At 40.5% G+C, this 19919-nt stretch overlaps 1 protein-coding gene across 21 annotated transcripts in view; it reads left to right on the forward strand.

The window, feature by feature from the left end:
• Camk2d (calcium/calmodulin dependent protein kinase II delta) overlaps positions 1–18763 on the forward strand; it is a 258730-nt gene extending 239967 nt beyond the window's left edge. For 17 of the 21 annotated variants that reach the window (XM_052729963.1, XM_052729961.1, XM_052729973.1 and 14 more), the window contains 5 exons: positions 8358–8433; positions 12022–12116; positions 13915–14143; positions 15318–15406; positions 16608–18763. In XM_052729963.1, coding sequence (XP_052585923.1) covers positions 8358–8433; positions 12022–12116; positions 13915–14143; positions 15318–15384 — 467 coding nt within the window. In that variant the 3' untranslated portion in view covers positions 15385–15406; positions 16608–18763. Of the gene's footprint in view, positions 1–8357; positions 8434–12021; positions 12117–13914; positions 14148–15317; positions 15407–16607 lie in introns of those variants that run through there. The other 4 variants (XM_052729980.1, XM_052729971.1, XM_052729975.1 and 1 more) reach the window with 2 other exon arrangements.
• The last annotated feature ends 1156 nt before the right edge of the window (positions 18764–19919 follow it).

The following is a 19919-nucleotide window of genomic DNA, read 5'->3' on the forward strand; positions in this document are numbered from 1 at the left end:
GCCCTCACATGGCAGCTCACAACTGTTCCAGGGGATCCACACCTCACACAGATATACATGTAGGCACAACACCAATATACATAAAATAAAAATAAATGAATTATTATAATATGGCGAGCTGTAAGAAACGGGAACATAGAAACTGGAAAGATGAGGACTCAGTCGTGGAGATTGGGCAATCCTCAGCATGTGGTTAAAACCAGAGAAGTGAATGAAATTCACTTCATATTGCCACGAAATATGAAGGTTGAGAATGTGCCCTGGGAAATATCACAAGTACCAAAGCAAAGTAATGACTCATTATGATTATTATATATGAGGACAAAGGAACAGCAGACTCCAGAAGTAAGCCAGCTGGGAGCCTTGGTAAATTGTGGTTTTATTCGTAAAAAGGAGAAACTATAGAAAAGTCAAGGGGTTTCATAATCATTCCATATGAGTCAGAAGGGAAATTCTCTTCTTTCATTGCACAAAGCAGGTTGCTTCCATCCAAACTCATTTTTATTAGGTTCTTATATTGGGGATTTATTTTAGTGCTGAGGATTGAACCTGGGGCCTCCCTGCATGCTAAGCACATGCTCCATTACTGAGCTACATCCTCAGATGCCACTTTATATTGCTTCAAGGCTCTATCCAACACCAAATAAAGCGGTATTGTGTATTGGAAAGACCACTGGACTGGTAATTATAAGCTGGGTTCCTTATTCAAATACTTATTAGACAGTCCCCTAAGCCAGGAACTATGTTAGATGCCAGTAGGGCAATGGTCCATGCCTACCCTGTACAAAGAGCTGGGAAACTGACTAACTGAATGAGCCTGTAAAGACGAGGACACCAACTGATCTTTAAAATCATGTATAAGGCATGTGTAGCTTTATAATATCCTTCCTTCAAACTTGGCCTAAAATGAAGGCCAAGGAAGGTTTTGGTACCAACCAGCACTGTGAGTACGGTCAGAATTTTCTTTATTATGTAGAATGGATCGTCTTACCACAGTTAATTAAAAAATGAGTTTGTTGCTAAAAACAGGAGACAGTTGCCAGGGTTTCTTTGCAGCTAAGAAAAGAATAGAGTCCCAGAAATGCAAGAATTAAACTGCCTAAAGCTGAAGATGGGTTTGCATGGTCAGATAATTAAATCTACCAAACAACTTTTCAAGAGTCGAGGAGGCTAAAATAGAGTGTGTGTTCTTTCTCACTTTCTAGTAAGCCTGTTTCCCTCCTATGCTGACTTAGAATACTGCTTTGTAATGTGAAAATCTGAACTGTGACTTCTGTAAACCCAGGTCATTTTCCTGCTGTTCTCCTAACTCTGGTCTATAAAAATACAGTCTGCTTTCTGTTAGGTCATGGATGCATCTTTCAAACTGTGTTCTGTATGTGTAATACTGTTCTTGGTGCTAAATATACTCTTTCCTCTGATATTCAGGATGATTTTTCTCTATATTTCTGTTCTTGAAGTTACCTGATTGTTATTTTTAATTAAAAATGCTTAATGTATACTAGTAAAGGTTGCCATTGAATATAATATATATATATATATATATATAATTATATCGTTTCCCTTTTTCCATTTCCTTCTTCCAACCTTTCCCATCCACACCTTGATTCCTCTCGAATTCAGGCTCTTTCCTCTTCACTACTGTTTTGTATACACACACACACACACACACACACACACACACACACACACAGAGAGAGAGAGAGAGAGAGAGAGAGAGTTAAATATGTGAATTTAACCTGCTCCATTCATTTAGTATTACTCGTATGTGCATGATTTCAGGGCTGACGACTTGGTATAAGATAACCAGTTAGGGGACTCATCCCTAGAGATGACTGTTTCTCTCCCTGTCATCAATTCTTAGTTGTTTGTGATTTTTTGTTTAAAGGTAAGACCCTAATGAGATTCTCCCTTCTGTGTTACTGTGCCTGTTGGTACTATTTAGGTCTTTTTAAAGGAAAACTAGTTGAGATCTTTTTTTAAAAAACAAATGTAGAACCATGGATGTGGGAACATTTCACTAAGAAAACAGGACAACCAACACATGTGTAGGGCTGGGGTAGGAGGCGATGTGGGCATTTTGAGTTTTTCTGGGAGCATCATGAGATTAAAGCAGCCTTTGACTAGGTCTGGTGAGATGAGCCGGATCCAGGCTGTGGAAGGTTTCACAGTCTCATTTTGAATGCTAACAACAATGAAAAGATGATAGAAGACTTCAAAGGGAACATTATCTGAAGAGATATGCATGTGTAAACATCGGACTGTCTCATAAGGAGAAAGGTGAAGATCTGATTTGTTCACAGAAACTCAGTGAGGAAGCTTGTTAGGGAACCTGGGCAGGGAAGGGTGCTTGGATTCAGAATAGTGCAGGCATGGACCAATGTGGAACATTAAAAGATGAAAGCAACAGAATTTGATAGATTTGATAGAAGGCTAGGATGTTCCCTCTGGTTCTCAGGCTCTTTCCTGTGTATACATTTGGACAGAGATCCATGGAAAACCAATTAGTTCTGTGTAACCAGAATATGGTGGCCCTATTGCATGCCACCAAAAAGCCAATGAACAGGCAAGAATGGAATCTGTAAGTTATACTTTCTTCAGTGTCAGTGACCTGAGCAGGCAGCAGATCAGTATTGCAGTGACAGCTAGACCTGCCACTGTCTCCAACCAGCAGATTCCATAGGGAAGGAAGAGTTGAGAAACAAGGAAGGAACTCACGGCTAGCTTGTTCCTCTGGTCAGGTGACCGGCCTTGTTTCCGAGATTCCCAACATGGGAGCATCTATCTCATGTCTCCTGCATGGTCCGTCATGTGCTTTCCTTCACCAGTGGCTCTGTGTACTTGGGTTTGTGCTCTCTCTTGAGACCTTGCATTCTGTCCAAGGCACCATCTGGGCAGAGGGTAACTCAGACTGAAACAATCCATGAGCAGTGTGTAGGTACTAAGGTATTTACTCTATGCATACAGGTTTGTTTCCACAATATGAAGTACAGATGTGGTGTCATAATATAAAAACACACCAGCCTCTCTATCCATCCTGCCTGTCTCCTCTCATTGGTGGTGGTGGAACTTGACAAGCTTAGTTTAGGTAGTTGGATTTGAAGTGGATGAAATATTCAAGTGAGGCTTTTAAAATAGGCTTTATGGTACCAAAGGAAAGAACTGTGAAAGAAATCACAGTATCGGAAGTGTACCTGTGATGATGACCAAGGTTCTACACTAGACCCTAACAGACAGAGCTCAAAAGAAGAATGAAGTCTCTCACTCAGGACAGCCTTTCAACCCCTGGGGGTGGGTACAAGATCTTTAGGGGAGCACTGGGAGAGACATTGCTTTGTACCAGAGGCAACATGGGGGACTACCTAGAAGCTTAAGAGTAGAGGAATAGGAGAGATGGCCCCCAGGTACAGCACAACTGAGCTCCTGAAAAGAGACATAGACACTAAAGTTTCCCCTCGGAAAACCAAGAGAACCAAAGAACTCCTTACCCCTGTAGGTTTTCCCCCAGGTGAGGTAGAGAAAGTTCCACCTCACCTGATTCGTCTGGCCTAGTCTGAATGCTAAGAGGCACAGACAAGAAGGTGGGTGCTGGTAAGACCATAGACTTACCCTCTAGTTGCAATGGGGTGGGCCTGCCTTGTCCTCCTCTGCTGGATCTGTGTGCTCTAGCCTTCACGGTTAGGGCTACCAGGATTTTTTAGGGGCCATCTGCCTGGCCTGGTTTCTCACAGGCTGCTGTACCTGGCCTCTTAGAGCATCAGCATCAGTACCTTCAGGCTGTAGGTTCTTTATCAAACAGTAGTGGAATTTGCCCTGCTGTAGTTCTTGCACAGAAGTAACCCTGAAGTAACCTGATGCTTACCAATCTTTTTTTTTTCTTTTTTTCCAGTAGTCTCTTTGTCCTCACTAGACAAGAAAGTAACTTTGAAGTGTTCAGTCTACTCCTTGTATCAACTTTCTTCAGTCTAGGGGTGGAAGATTTTTTGATCTCTAGATCAATAAAAATGTCAAAGGAACTGTGAGTTTGGGTAGGGTAACATGACCAACGTGTTTGTATGCCTGCATGGAAGAGCACTGAGGATGTGGACCATCTTTCTGGCTTGCTTTCCTCTCTACTCTTTTCCCAAGCTCTCAAAACCTGCTTTAGGTCCTGCTGACAGTCTGCTCTCTGAGACTAAATTGGTGGCATCTTACAGGCAAGGAATGCCATAATGCACTCTCCCCCTCCTCCCCCTCCTTGGTGACATTCCCCACCTTGCCTCTGGGACCGCCACTTCTTAAGGAAAAAGGGAGAGCAAAGAGCAGACCCCTCATCATAGAAAACAGCTAGCCAGGGACCTAGCCTCACAGGTGTTGGGGGAGAGCTAGCTGGCACCTACCCCACCCTCACACCCTAGGTCAGATGTTGAGCTTGTGGCAACAGCTCTAACTTCTAACCTCAGAGCACTGTACACAAATGATTCATTTCCCAGCCTTCTGTTTTCCTTCCAAGAGTCAGCTGTCATATGCCAGGCCCAACTGTGACTCACTCACACGCCTTTGCCTGGAGGAAACGAACACTTCAGAGATTCCTGAGTCCCAGGCCCCTCCTAAGCCAAGGCTCATGCTGCCTCCAGAGTGATACAGCACAGAAGCCTTCTGCTTTGAGCCCTGTCCCTGTGTTGCTCAGCCAGGCCAGCTCGAATACCATTGTTTCCGAGAATGAGAACTAAGATGGAAGACCGTTTGTTGGGCTCCGATAATGCAGAAGCAAACTTAAGCCACTGTTAGCGAAACTTCAGAAAGCTTGAGAGTGTTTGGGCAACAGTGGCTCTGAGTGAAAGATGGCCACTCACTGTTGCTGCGCCTGATTCCATCAGGCTGCAGTTGTGAGAGGATGTGGGGCTTTCAGGACCTCGGGAACTGTTCCAGAAGTTTGCACACTCTGAACTGCCCAGCTTCCTGAAGGCACACAATCAGCACTTGACATGGACCTTTATTTTCTCCTTCTTTGTTAGTTTTAAAGGATTGGTGTTGTTTTCGAATTAGAGTTTTCCAACCAGCCATATAACTTACTGAAAAGGTTGTTAGTTTTAAATGAGGGTCCTGTGTGAGGAGGAAGCTTTGGCAGCCACATCCTTACACTCTCCCATTCTGAGCAGCTCTTCACAGATGCCCTTCCTACTCCATAATCAGGTTAGCTGTCATGGGCCTCTGCCAGAGCTTCACACTGCCAAGGCCACAGACAGATGAATCACTTGTTGCCTAACTAAACGGAATGTGCCACTGGCAACATCACTGCTACAGAACTCGCTGCTGTTAGCACTCCATCCAATGTCCTGAGGACAGCTATGTTATTCATGTGGATCAGTCGAATGAAAAGAAAAACCAAATATTATAAGTGTGCAGAGGAGGAGGAATGCCCAGGTTCTGCTCTTACATACAAGAGAGAAGTTACAAACTACTGTGAAGCATCTAACAGTGATGCTTTTATATTGTAAACATTGACATTGTTTGTAGCCATTATAGGGGCAAATCTAATAATCATTTAAGGTACCTGACTACTATATTTGCTATGAGATAGTATCATACAGTCTTAATAGAGTCAAATTAATTTTACAAATTTATTCTTTAATAAGAAACAATTTCATCTAGTTAACTTGGATTTTGAAAGTGAATACACACTTAAAGTTTGTGTTAAAACATAAAGATCAGATTCATTTAAAAAAATGGTTCCTGTAATCAATAAATAATTAAAAACAAAGGTTAGCATCTTCATGATGAGTGATAATGTCACAATACCTCACACAGAAAAATTGAAAATAACTTTGTGATACTGCCATGCTGATTTCCAGAGTGGCTATACAAGATTGCACTCCCACCAGCAGTGGAGGAGTGTTTCCCTTTCTCCACATCCTCTCCAACATAAGCTGTCATCTGTGGTTTTGATCTTAGCCATTCTGACAGGCATAAGATGGTATCTCAGAGTTGTTTTGATTTGCATTTCCCTGATGACTAAGGATGTTGAACATTTCCTTAAATGTCTTTCGGCCATTTGAGATTCTTCTGTTCAGAATTCTCTGTTTAGCTCTGTAACCCATTTTATAATTGGATCATTTGATATTTTGCTGTCTAGTTTCTTGAGTTCTTTATATATTTTAGAGATCAGTCCTTTATCAGATGTAGGGTTGGTAAGATCTTTTCCTACTCCTGGGTAAACTGAGAGAGGGGAATAGAGGGAAGGGGATAGGAGAGGATGGGAGATGGGAACATGAGGGAGAGATGGGGAAGGAGAGCAATGAAAGAGCTATCTTGATAGAGTGTACCATTAAGGGGATGGGGAGAAAGCTGTAGCTAGGGAAAGCCCCAGGAATTCACAAGACTGTCCCCAGCTAAGACTCACAGCAACAGTGGAGAGGGTGCTTGAACTAGCCTTCCCCTACACTCAGATGGGTGTCTACCCTAATTGACATCATAGAACCTACTGTTGGAAGACTGATGGAAGCAGATGCAGAGACCCACAGCCAAGCACTTGGCCAAGACCCTGGAGTTCAGTTGAAGAGAGGGGGAAAGGGTTGTAATAGCAAGGGAGGTCAGAATCATGATGGGAAAAACCACAGAAATAGCAGGCCCAAGCTAATGGGAACTCATTGACTCTAGACTGACAGCTGGGGAGCCTGCATGGGACCACAGTAGGCCCTCTGAATGTGGGTGAAAGTTGCAGTTGCATGGCTTGATGTTTGTGGGGCCCCTGGGAATGAGACCAAGACCTACCCTAGGTACATGAACTGGCTTTTTAGACCTCATTTCCTATGGTGTGATGCCTTACTCAGCCTTGATGCTGGGGAGAGGGGCTAGGTCCGTCCCCAACATGGTATGACAGCCTGTGTTGACTACCCAAGGGAGGCCTTTTCCTCTATGAGGAAGGGATAGGGGTTGGTGGGGGGAGCAAGAGGAGGGAGGAAGAACAGGGGTTGGTATGTAAAAGGAAACAAAAAAAATGAATAAAAAATTATATGAAAAAGAAAGAAAGAAAATAACTTTGTGGCCCCCAGTCTGATTCTGGTGATGTACAGTGATCCTAAAACAGAATCTAGTCAACTTAGTACTTTTAACATAATTTATATTTAAACATAATAAATATTAATATTTAAATAGAATTTCATGAGTGAAAAAAGCAACATTCTGAAATTAAGAAAATGCTGTCAGTAGTTTCAATCAAATTCACGAGTATATTTCACATCCATTTTATTGAACAAAAGTTTCTTAGGCAACACAAAGAAACAGCATAGTCTTTGCTCGTAAGAGACTTTCTATTCAAATAGGAGAGCACAGCCGGCACAGTGAACAGAACTTAATGACAACCAACCAAGCCGTGGGCTCTAACCTAAGGTGGTGTCAGGGAGACCGAGGGGACGGCTCAGCAACTAGGGGTACTCGAGAAGAAGGTAGGCACACTTGAATCAGGTGAAACTGGAAAGGAATTTGCTGAAAGAGTGATGTCCGAGCCAGACCAACCATTAATAATTTTACCAATCCCAGGTGGGAAAAGACACTAATGATGTTTGATGTTTGTCAGCTGTGATAGTTTTGCAAGGGGCTTCCATCTGCTTATTGCCCACATTTGCAGCGTTCATATGTCTCCGTCTCAATTTAGAGAGTTTACTAATGGCCATTTACCTAAAGACAATGGCCTGTCACAGTGCTGATGCCCTCTTCTGGAAGGGCCAGGCAGGTTGACCTGAAGGGTAAGAAATCAGTAGTCACCTAATGTTGGATGTCTTGGAACAACATACCAATCTTCACTCTTAAGCTGGATGTTTGTTCTTTGGTATTTTTACAACCTAACCTTTTTGGTGACACATTTGTTAATAGAGTCAAGGTGATAAGGGTAGCAAAGGTGAATTCAACCTTCCAGGTACCTATAGTTAGTGATCAAATGCAATCTTGCAGTGCCTCCTAGACAACTGAGATCTATGATCTGAGAGCCCTGTTAAAATGCAGATTCTGAGTGGTACACACCTTTAATCCCAGCACTCAGGAGGCAGAGCCAGGGGGATCTCTGTGAGTTCGAGGCCAGCCTGGTCTACAGAGTGAGATCCAGGACAGGCACCACAACTACACAGAGAAACCTTGTCTCGGGGAAAAAAAAAAAAAAAGGCAGATTCTGATTCTTCTGGTCTGGGGTGTGACCTGGATATCTGTGCTTCTAAGCGCTGCTGCTAGGAGACATAGGTGTTGCCGACCTCCCATTTTGAGCTAACAACTGTGCAGAAGGAACAGCCATCTCTCTCTGGGAGAGATGGTTCAAGTGATGCCTTCATTACCTTGTGTAGCCTTTGCCCTTGGTTCTCATCCGACTCTATCTTTGCTTTTAGCTCGAAAGCAGGAGATCATCAAAGTCACTGAGCAGCTGATTGAAGCTATCAACAATGGGGACTTCGAAGCTTACACGTGAGTAGAGACAGCCGCATGGGCTTTGCTTCCTCCCTCTGGGCCAGTGCATTTTCTCTGCCATTGTATTTCTGGAGGTGTCTGAAGTCCTGCATGTTTATTTAATCCCTGCTTTAACAGGTTGACAACATCTTTGTGTCATATAAATGACAATGGGCACTCAAGAGATTTCAGAGAGATGACTCAGCTTCTGATCAACTGGGAATGGCTTTGTGAATGATATTTCTTTGTAATCACCCACAGTTCTCAGTGAAAGTAGGGCATCAGAGAAATCCGTGCAGGCAAGGATTTAAAAAGAAAGAAAGCAGAGAAGTGGGTTAAGAAATGTGTTCCTCTGTAGTTCTGTCAGGGATTGGGACAGAAGAGGATAATAGATGATGTCAAGCATTCTTCCCCCTTGTCTATTAATGAAGTTCAACGTCATCTGCATCTTTTGAGTGTGTTTTTATATTAAGAGGAGTTTTGACTCAAGAAGAAGATTTTATGCTAAATAGTTATAGACTTCTGGATTATATTTTATGCAAAGGAAATCATTTGCTTGAGAAAAATGAAATATTTTATTTAAATAAGACATGAAAAGTGTCATTGTGAAGCTATTTGGGGATGTAATTCCATGTTTTTTCCTTACTACATAATCTCACTGTGTGAAAGTATTAAGTGCAAAAACAAATCAATAAATAAATAAAAAGAAAGACAGAAGGAAAGAAAAAGATTGATTCTAATCTCTAGTTAGAAAAATATTTCTAGGTTTAAAAGCAGGAAAAATGGTCATAAATGAGAAGCTAAATTAATTTCCCAACTGATAAAATTGGCATACACCACTAATTTTAAAAGCCAAAATCAAAACTAACAGAGCATCAGCTTAGAAAAGTGTTTACAAAATGTGTCAAAAGGTAGTTTTTTTATGCTGAGTTTATCAGATTGGAAAGAAATAAAATTGGAAAAGGATCTGAACTGAACATTAGTAGACAAAATCATGAATAATAAAATGAATAAGGCATGTTCATGCCCCTTTCCTAAGTGTGTGCATAAGCAAAGCCTGTGATAAACTGAAGCCCTCAAAAACCATAAGCCCAAATAAATCTCCACCTCCCCTCTTAAATTGTGGCAAAAGTAAGTAACAGAGGGATGTTCATGATCCAAACACACACATAATAGGCAATATAAAATATGGAAGAGAGTCACTAAATGTGAAGACTAAGCTAATATCTTGTAGGTGCATATATACATCCTTGTAGAGGTATGAATATATGCATACAAACATAAGCATATACCTGAACGTATGTGTGGGCATCAGCTCTTCACTATCGCCTAAAAATGTACACTTGATCAAAGAAGCACTAAGGGTTGGAGCTTGGATCCCTATTGTCACAGACAACAGTTCTCTTTTAAACTGCAGCTGATAATAACTTCATGCTGTAGAAATTGCTCTTTTTTATTCTTTGTACCATTATAACCTTGTTAGACCTCTGTGAGTTTCTAAAGAATAGAAAGAGTCTTAAAAAGCTCCTTTTGTGATAGCCGTCTCCTGTGGAAGACAAAAGTAGTGTCTTGTTTTTGTTTTACTGACAGGGTGTAATTGTAGCCAGTAGATATGAGGTATTTCCTGTTTCCATACAATTTTAGGTAAGATATTTAAATAACTCAGTGTCTTGAGAGCACATTACCTCATCTTTGCCTAGAGAGACCTGTCATTTGGTCTAGATTTGTACTTCCAGGCCCCAGGATAATCCAATATTACTTCCTTCTAAAGCTTTTGAAGTTGAAGAATGTATTGGTGAGGCTCTGGCAGCTGGCCTGGAGCTTTGCTCACAGCACCACCCCCAACCAGCATGTCTAGAATACTGTCAGTCTTAGCACCACCCCAACCAGTATGTCTAGAATACTGTCAGTCTTTATTAATTGAAAGCCTGTGGCAAGAGAATGGACGGTAGATATATGGGGGTACAAATGATAGCTGTAGATGATAGATAGGTGGGTAGATAGAGGATAGACGATATAGATAGATAGATAGATAGATAGATAGATAGATAGATAGATAGATGATAATGAATGATAGACAGGAGAAAAGAAAAGAGAATAACACTTTCAAATATATTGTTTCTTTGCAAGGTGGGTTAAAAAGCTTCGTTACAATATGCTATATTATATTATATTATATACCTCAGATCCAATGTGAGGTAGTATGAAATTTGGGTTCACAAACTGACAACTAAACCATATTTTATAGAGGAAATAATAGCACCTGGCAGAATAAATTTCTGTTGCCATAGGAACACTATTCTTCCCACTTCACTCCTTAGAAAGAAATTATATATATTTGACTTGAGCTTAAAAATACATGCCCAGCAGGCAGTCTGAGGCAAAGTTCACCATTCCCCTCCACCACTGCCTTCATCACAAAGGATAATTGCTGTGATTTAAGATCACCACCAGCTCTGCATTCCTTTGTGTTTGGTTTAGGTTTTTGGAAGTGGGGACTCATGTTGCCCAGGCTGGCTTGGGACTCCTGGTGAATAACACGTGTGCACCACCATGCCTGGGTTGCCAGCACCGTGTTCCATGAACTGTACTATGCTTGGGAGAACCAAATTTGTTTTCCTGATGAACAGTTAAGAAAGTTTCTCTCCAGTATTGAACATGTCCATTTGGAATTAAACAGGTTCCCACACACTGCATTTCTCCTTTGAGGCAAATTAATAAACAGCCCAAAGTCCTTTGATTTATACTCAGAGTCTTTGAAGCCTTCCTCCAACCCAGGACCTTCCACATACCTGCAAAACTCTCATTCATTCTTAAAAGCCCAGCTCCAATTTTCTTCCCTTCTTATATCATTTCTGTCCATTATAACCCGCCTTTGAAGCATTTTGCATTAACTTCTATTTTAGTATTAATGAGTTTTAGTTGCTTCCTATTATAGTTCATGTTTAATAGTTCTTGATTGAATAAGCAAATATCTCCAAAGAAATCCCATTGATTTCTTGTGAATACTTTAGAGTTGCGTACCCCTTTGCTGAATTCTGGTTCTAGGATTAAAAAGGAAACTATTATGACCATTTGAAACACCTATTAATTTTCTTTTAAAAGTAAAATAAGGTTTAAACACATGCTTAGTGTAATCTTATGGACATTACCAGGAAATTCAGATTGAATCTTCCTCTTCATGTCAGTTACAATATGGATGGTTACAGAGGATGGAGAAAATGGCTCCCTTAAAAATCATTCTAAAAATTATTTCCCAAGCCAAAGATGGTTTGAAAGGATTTAGAGTATGTCTTCGACTTTGAGAAAACTTCAAACATTAGAAATTTAACTCAAAAGTTAGAAAACTAAAGAACTTGGGGAGTTAAAAAGCAAGAGATGATTGTGCTTGGACCGATTAACTTGGTTTTGTGCCTCTGTGAGTTCTCTACAAAATGACATTTTGGAGTCTGCTTTTTGACTACCTTGTTAAGGTCCATGGTAGAAATTTCCTATTTAAGGTGGCTTTTAGAATCTCTTTCCCTCGCTGACCATAAACAAGAATGCTTAACATGAAATAACAAAACTATTGGCACATTTATTCATAAATTCTTTTTCTTGCTGCAGAAAAATCTGTGATCCAGGCCTCACTGCCTTTGAGCCTGAAGCTTTGGGCAATTTGGTGGAAGGGATGGACTTTCACAGATTCTACTTTGAAAATGGTAACTATTCTATGTTCCTTACCTCCTTCTCCTTGAACTTCCCCCAACCTCCCAGACTCTTTGGCTCTTTCCTGCAATGGGAGTTTTTATCAACAGTATGTCCACTATGAAAACTGTTCTTTTGGGGAACTGAAATGCATGCACTTCACACCTAAAAGTCCTTATGTTTTGAAAAATATGGAAACACCCATTAAGACCAGGCAAATGGACAATATAAGCTCTCAAATGTTATGAACACACCTTACTTTGTTTTTGTAAAGTGGTTAATATGGGGAAGAGAAGCCACAGCCATGATACAGTGGCTGAGCGCTGCTGACAAGTGTAGTGGTCCCTTTCAGATTATTATACAAACAAAGATGAGCAACCAGTAAGTGTTTCCACACAGACTGCAAAGGTCTTAATGTCTTAGTGGCCCAGAGGAAACATATGTCTTTCAGAAAACATTCACATTTACAGAACAGCTTCCGCAAATCAGAATAAATCAATACAGAGAAAACCAAGCCAAAGATCCAGCATTAACCGGAATTCCTTCCATCATTTTACTTAGTCCTCACAGACTCAAATTTTGCATTATATTTCCATGGTGTGTGAAAGGAATTCAATCTTTTTGCCATGAGGTCCCGTTGAATTAAGGAGGAATTAAATGATAGTTAGGGTAATTGGGTTTGCTTCTAGTGATTATAAGCATTGACAAGTCTGCCTTGGCATGTGATTTTAGCACATGAGTTTCTCTTTTTTTGTATGTGTTAGCTGTTTGTAAACAAACAAGCAACAATAGGTAATGGTAAATTAATTTGTGTTAACAAAGCTTGGTTAAATAGTCTCATATTCTGTATAGTTAAGCATTTTGATGGAGGCATCTCATCTCTTTGATCTATCTGTCAATCAACACCATTTTATTTCAAGTAAAGTAGTTTATTAATCCATTAATATTTCAGCATTACACTATGCACTACTATTTTCCATAAATGTGCACTCTCCATAATGGGATATTCTTTTTATGTCACTAACATTTCGAGTAATTTAAATAGGCATTGTCTAAGAATGAGAAGCATGTTTGGGTAGCAGCTAGAATAACTCAGCCTATCCTAACCCATACGGCACCATCAATAGGAATTGTGTTCAAATTCCACAAATCTCTTGATCACGTGATTAGAATGGAATAGCAGTTATCCAAACACCAGAGATTAGAGCCTGCTGAGGAACATCTGTTAATAACCAGCTGTGTGATCAAGCAATGGATTGTGAATTTTGACTAGCTGATCACAGCTACATTCTGACTAAACTGAAGAGTCAGGGATGTGATGCAGAAACATAACCATGCAGAGAAACAGTGATTTTAAAATTGACACTTGCGATGTATCCCTCATCCCACATACTGACTACAGAAACACCACCACAAGTCATCCTACCAACTGCCCCAGTAGGCCCTTCCCAGAAAGACAAGAGTTGTTCCGTGTGCCTGGGCCAGGGTTTCTCTGCCTCTCTCCGTAGGGTGGCTTCTGTTTCTAGCCCTCGCATTATAAGTGCATCTGTGTAGCTCTTCTGCCTAATCAATCAAAATTCTAAAGTAGTACAGATTGCCTCTCAAGGAAATCAAAGAAAATAAAGATTATCTACTTTTGTTTCATTGTTTATACTTTATACAACACCCAGCACTCAGTTGGTGCAAATAGATTAATGAGTTAAGGCAGGAATGAATACCATTCCTCATTTATCCCAACTGAAGTTAATCTTGATTTCAGTTTACTACATGTAAGACCTTAATGTATGTTCTTTTTATATTGTTCTCTTTCAGCTTTGTCCAAAAGCAATAAACCAATCCACACTATCATCCTGAACCCTCATGTGCACCTGGTGGGGGAGGATGCAGCCTGCATAGCGTACATTCGGCTCACACAGTACATGGATGGCAGCGGAATGCCAAAGACAATGCAATCAGAAGAGACTCGCGTGTGGCACCGCCGTGATGGGAAGTGGCAGAACGTTCACTTTCATCGTTCGGGGTCACCAACAGTACCCATCAAGTAAATATCTCCAGGCTGTCATTTTTTTTTTAGTATGCCCATGGTAGTAGGCAATTTAGAAAGCAACATTTAAAAAGAAACGATCAGATGTTGTAGCGTATTCTCAGATCAGTATTCTTCCTTAGATGTCATGTTTAATTTCCAACAGACAGATGATGATAATGATAATAATAATAATAATAATCAGATAGATGACTCACAACACATCTTGGAGGTGCCTCTCCTGTGCTAGATGCAGGGTAAGGTGAAAAGGCATTTTCCATAGAAACCATAAAATCTGATTTGGAAGGCAATTAATCACTGAGACCATGGAAAAACTAAACTACCTACTTGACTTTAGAGTTGGGTGCAATGAACAGCCAATGCACAGAAACGTCCATGCTCTGTATGAGAGACTGAATTCTGAGCAAAAGCTTACCCAAGGAATAGAATTTGGAGATACAGAAATGGGAAAAGAACACAATAGAGAAAGTCCAAACCAGGGAAACATCCTGAAGTTACAATGCTGGAACTTTAGAATCATTAGAAAACGGGCAGAACACTATAGGCTGGTTCACTGGAGTAAGGGGGAATGATGGGAAATCATTTGTATCAGTAAAATGGGATGAGCCAAAAGCAAGAAGAGTGTAAACAAAATCAGGTGAAGCCTGGCCCACTGATCATCTCTTTCCAGGGTGCCCTGTTACTATTTGAAGGTGTAGGGTGTGGAGCCTAGTTCTCACAGCCACTCAACACATTCCAGCAAAGCCATTTGGACTTCTGAGTTTGATGGTAGATTATCAATCACAGTGATTTTCAAAGGTCTTCTGTCATTTTAGTCGCTGTCTAGCACTGTTGGATATACAAAAAGAAATAAAAAGGATCAATAAAGACAAAAATAAATCCCAATAACTACAAAAAATAGGTTAAAATACATTCCAAAAATCATAGCTATGTAACCAAAAGGAACACAGAAGGAGTAGAGAAAAATAAAGTTTGTTCATGGTTCATGTTTCTGTGGTTTTTACCCCAAAGAGGTACACCACAAATTGCCAGCTAATCTAGATAGGATGAATACATTTGTATTAGGCCAGGGGCTAGTTTTCTCTGCAGTTCTCTGAAGTGTTAAGGGATAGAGCCTATTTAAGAAACTTCCTTTTATGCCAGGTGGCTGAAATGGGGCTTCTCTTAATAGGCCACCCTGTATTCCAAATGGGAAAGAAAACTTCTCGGGAGGCACCTCTTTGTGGCAAAACATCTGAAAACCATTCACATTTGGGTCTTGTAAGTAGCATCCTGCCCCACGGTTCTGTGCGATGGGGGCTAATGCTGGAAAAGCTGCGCGCCTGGTGTTCTTCCCCTTGTGGACACTCGCTCAGCAGTCCCTTCAGTGAAACATGGATGAGGTCTTGGAAAATCCATTGTGGCTTTGCATGAGTCCTTAGTTCTAGTGTGCATTTTCTAGCAATGTCACCACCGTTTGAAAGGTAACAGACACCAAGAAGAACCTTTTTCCAACAGCTGGATCACATCACTTCCGCATCCTGGAGCTCTCACACCAAAAGCCAGTTATATCTGGGTTAATGCGGACAACTCTCAATTATCCAGAGCAACTTCTCTTAAGCTTTGAAATCCTTTGGTGTCTTGCTGTCTTTTGGAAGTTGCCATGTCTATTGGCTGGGGTTAATATGTACACGAGCTCACTGTGTCTGACTGAATGTAATGGTGCTAGCCCGGGGGTGGGGGTTGGGGGCTGGCCCCAACAGAAAGTCAAGCTGAACTTGAAACAAACACAAAGGAGGTCGTTCAGATAACGGACAGTTGACCGCAGTTAAATTCACGCCTGTATCGTTTCTAAAGATGTGTGTCTTAAACTGAGAGTAGGGTACAGACATGAGTAGGTGCCATTGTTCATATTTTCCCCAAGCCAAGATGGAACAGAGCCTTCGAGAAACGGTCCTCTCGGCTATTGATTAAAACAAATGGTGCTCTCAGCTATTGCTTTAAAGAACTGAGTAAGAGTAATCATTGTTTCTCTACTTTTTAGGCTGTATTCCTTGTTGAACTGACTTTTAATTTTGATTTCCCAAGGAATTTAAACATAATGAGCAAAAAGCACAGGGTCAAGTTGAACTTTGATTCTGTTTCAACCAAATACTAATATGAATTTATTAAATTTGTCTAGTAAATATGAATACTTAAAACACATATTTATATTTAATAATGTGATTGAAGCCTGTGACCCCTTCTGGTTTTTTTGTTTTGTTTTGTTTTTTTTAGCTTAGCTTTATTTGAACAAATAGATACTATAGATTGCCTAGAACAGTCTTTGTTAAACGTATATTTTATCTTCCAAGGATCACAGGCAAAGATCTCATATAAAGTATTTCCATCTGAACTTTAGTTAAGTTATAAAATTGTACCCTAGTAACATCTATGGCAAAAAGTCTGGAAACAATATAATTTATTTCTTCCTCCTTTTCAGCTAATTGTCAACAGTGCCACTTCTGCATTCTGTTCTCAAGGCACCTGGAGGGTAATCCTGGGACGTCCTCTCCTCCTCTTCATGCATGTTTCTGAGTGCATGGAGTTGTGAAGGTTCTACATGTAATGCATATGTGACGCATCATCTTACCATATATTCCTTCCTATACATTGTTTACACTCCAGCTACTGGATGGGATGCTCCATGCAAACTTAAATTACTGTTGGCAAACTATAGCGGGAGGTCAGACAAGAAAATTCCACAATATTCCAAGTTCAGCTGATCCATCAGGTTTCTCTGTTTATGCCAAGATTTAGAAGATTTAATTAAAATTATTGTTCTCCAAATGACAGTTTGTGAGAGAAAAGTAAATCTTTTTAGAATGCTGCCATTAATCTTTTTGGGCTTTTTGTTGGGATTTTGGGCTTGATTTTTTGTTGTTGTTGTTTTTAAGGCAAATATATATATATATATCTTCAGTTCCTGGTGTGATCCTGTAGAAATGGATGACTTTTCTCTGAAAGTGTTGCTGTTGTGTAAGTGGAATGGTTATGTGGGCAAAATCCTGTGTGATTGTAGGAGTAAGAACCAGTTGGTGTCCTACCATCAAAGCCATGTTGATTTGAATCAAACTGTGTACTGGAAAAGTTTACATCATTTACAAGTTTGATTGCTTTCAGATAGGCACAGTTCTGGTGAACGCTTGATGCTGATTTTGTCTTTTCCTTCTCAAATCTGTGTTCTGTTTTCATTTTATACTATTTGTTTGCTTTTCATTTTTTCCTTTCTTCTCTCTCTCTCTCTCTCTCTCTCTCTCTCTCTCTCTCTCTCTCTCTTTCTCTTTCTCTCTCTCTGTTGGTCTGTCTGTCTTTCTTTCTGTAGCTGGTAGTTCGTAAAAACAACAGTAAAATTTGCATATGAAGGTAAAAATAAAAATCAAGGTCTTTTGGAGGAAGCTAAAACTAGTACATCCTGTCTCTTCAGGGCACGTGGAGTTGTTAAAGATTTTAGATAAAGGTTTTTAAGTCAGCGTAGGCCAGCACTTGTGCATAGGTATCCTAGCTATGTTGAAAGCATTACAATGGTGGAGACTTGTGCTAAGTAAGAGCAGGAAGAGACTACAACAGTGTCCCTGTTCTCTACTGAGCAGCAAAATTGCCTGAAGACCAAGTGGAGGTTGACCAGGGTGGCATGCAGAGCACTTGTTTGGACCTTGTGGCATGTGAGGGCCTTCACTGCCTCACTCTCACTAGCTAGTCACGTGAGGGATGTTCTCCACCCTCACAGGGCTTGAACTTGACCTTTGTGACATATGCAGCTCTGCTTCTCTCCTGAGTCACAATGTCATCTCCCTGCCAGGAGCTAGGGATTTTCCGGATTCAAACAAAGAGGGAAAAGGAAACACCCCAGTTTTCTTTGCGGTTCTCAGTTCTGTGTCGATTCAGTCCCCATGAGGCTGTTTCTCTGCGCTGAAATGCTCTGTGGTGCATGGACTCTCTCTCCATCAGCGTTACTTCAGCCATAGCTACTCACAGTCCTCAGAAGCCTATTTTTAAAGCAGAAGCAAAAAGCAAAAATAAGACACGCCCTCCCCTCTCTTTTCTCATTTCACCTTTCGGTGTTGATTGCTAATCACTTTAGATATTGTTGCTAGTGAATGTATGGTAGATGGGTGAAGCTTTTCTGATAACTACATGATTTAAAACAATATATATTTAAAATGAATATATACAGTCAATGTATTGAGCCGTGTTAACCTGCCAATGAGATCTGTGAAAAACGTAATGGCCTCACTTTTTCCCTTTTTATTTCTTTTATCTTTCTGTGAAGCAGCTCTCTGTGGCATACATGTATTTAAAAACACAAATAGTGGTAGAATGCTTTTTCTTTTATTTTCTTTTTTTTTTTTTTTTTACACTCTCAACTTAGCATGTGGTGTTGAAGTATTACCATAGATCCAGTTTGTCTTCTGCACTAAGATGTGAGGAAATTGTGAATTGTTCTCTCCAGCACAGTGGAATCACACATTCATCATCTTCCATTGTTTTGAAAACACTGCAGTTTACCATGGGACACTGTATATATTTCTTGCCATAATGGTAAATGACCGATTGATATATTTAAGAGTTAATAAATTTGTGATTTCTGCTGACAAATGTGTCCATCTTTATTTCTTAAGAAATTAATCTACACATGTGTGGTGCTGACCACTACTGAGGACATTCTGTCCTGCCCTGGTCTCCTTTTGTAAACAGCTTGCTGTGACAATGTCAAGCTGTGTGTTCTTTGCACTGTTAGCTGAAAGGAAAGGAGTTGATATCCTAAAAGCTTCTGTATGAGCACTGTTCCATCCACCTCTTAGAAGACTGTAGAATGCCTCCCTCTGTTAACACACATCTGACAGTCATTTCCAGCATACGGCACTACCATTCCACAACTACAGAGTGCAAAAACACCATTAAAGCTCCACATACAATTTCTCACATCCACTCATGGGATCTACTTTCTTACCTACAATACTCTTCCTTTGTTCAGTTCACCCAAGCCTAACTCATTCATTGAGGTTCAGAATAGATTTACGCCTCCTCCAGTGAATCTCCTTGGCAACTTCTAGGTTCTTGTTTGCTCTGTTATGATTTGTGTGGTAGCCAGCATTCACTGTTCTGCCAGCCACATTGCTTTGACTGCATACCTTTTCGTTGTCTTTACTGGAGCAGAAAATTCTGTATAGAACTGTACATTCAGCATGAACCCCTCCAGCCAAACCAGGGCAAGGAAGGGATGGCCTATTAATAAACAGTCGTTGAACTAAGGCACACTGTACATGGCAACCTCAAGGTGAGATCAAACAGTCCAGGGTTGAATGCTGGGCTCTGTCATCATTATCTTGATATTCTAAGCAAGTTGTTTCTTCCCTCTGAACTTCAGTTTCCATAATTATAAAATGAGTATAATTATAAAAGTTAAATTACAATATCCTGAGGATTAGAAATAGTAAATACAAAATTCCTAAAATACCATTTGGTGTGTATTAAATGGACATCATTGGGCATAGTGGTATACGGTTGTAATTTCAGCATTTTTGAAAGCTGAGACAGGGGGATTTAGATTGCCAGACCAGTGTGGGCTACATGGAAAGACCCTGTCTCAACAAAGCATACATATAAACCCCTGCTACTCACTAAACACTCCTACTCCTGTTAGCATCCCTTGTTCACATTCAGGTGGGGGTAACGGTAATGCTTGCTCTGCCATGGGCTGCTCTCTTAATTTAGGGGTGCTGCTGTTGCAATAACAGTAGAACAGGGAGTA

This window comes from Peromyscus californicus, unplaced genomic scaffold, assembly GCF_007827085.1.
Source record: "Peromyscus californicus insignis strain IS unplaced genomic scaffold, ASM782708v3 Scaffold_9__1_contigs__length_137607984, whole genome shotgun sequence".
In the NCBI taxonomy this organism is placed as follows: Eukaryota; Metazoa; Chordata; class Mammalia; order Rodentia; family Cricetidae; genus Peromyscus; species Peromyscus californicus.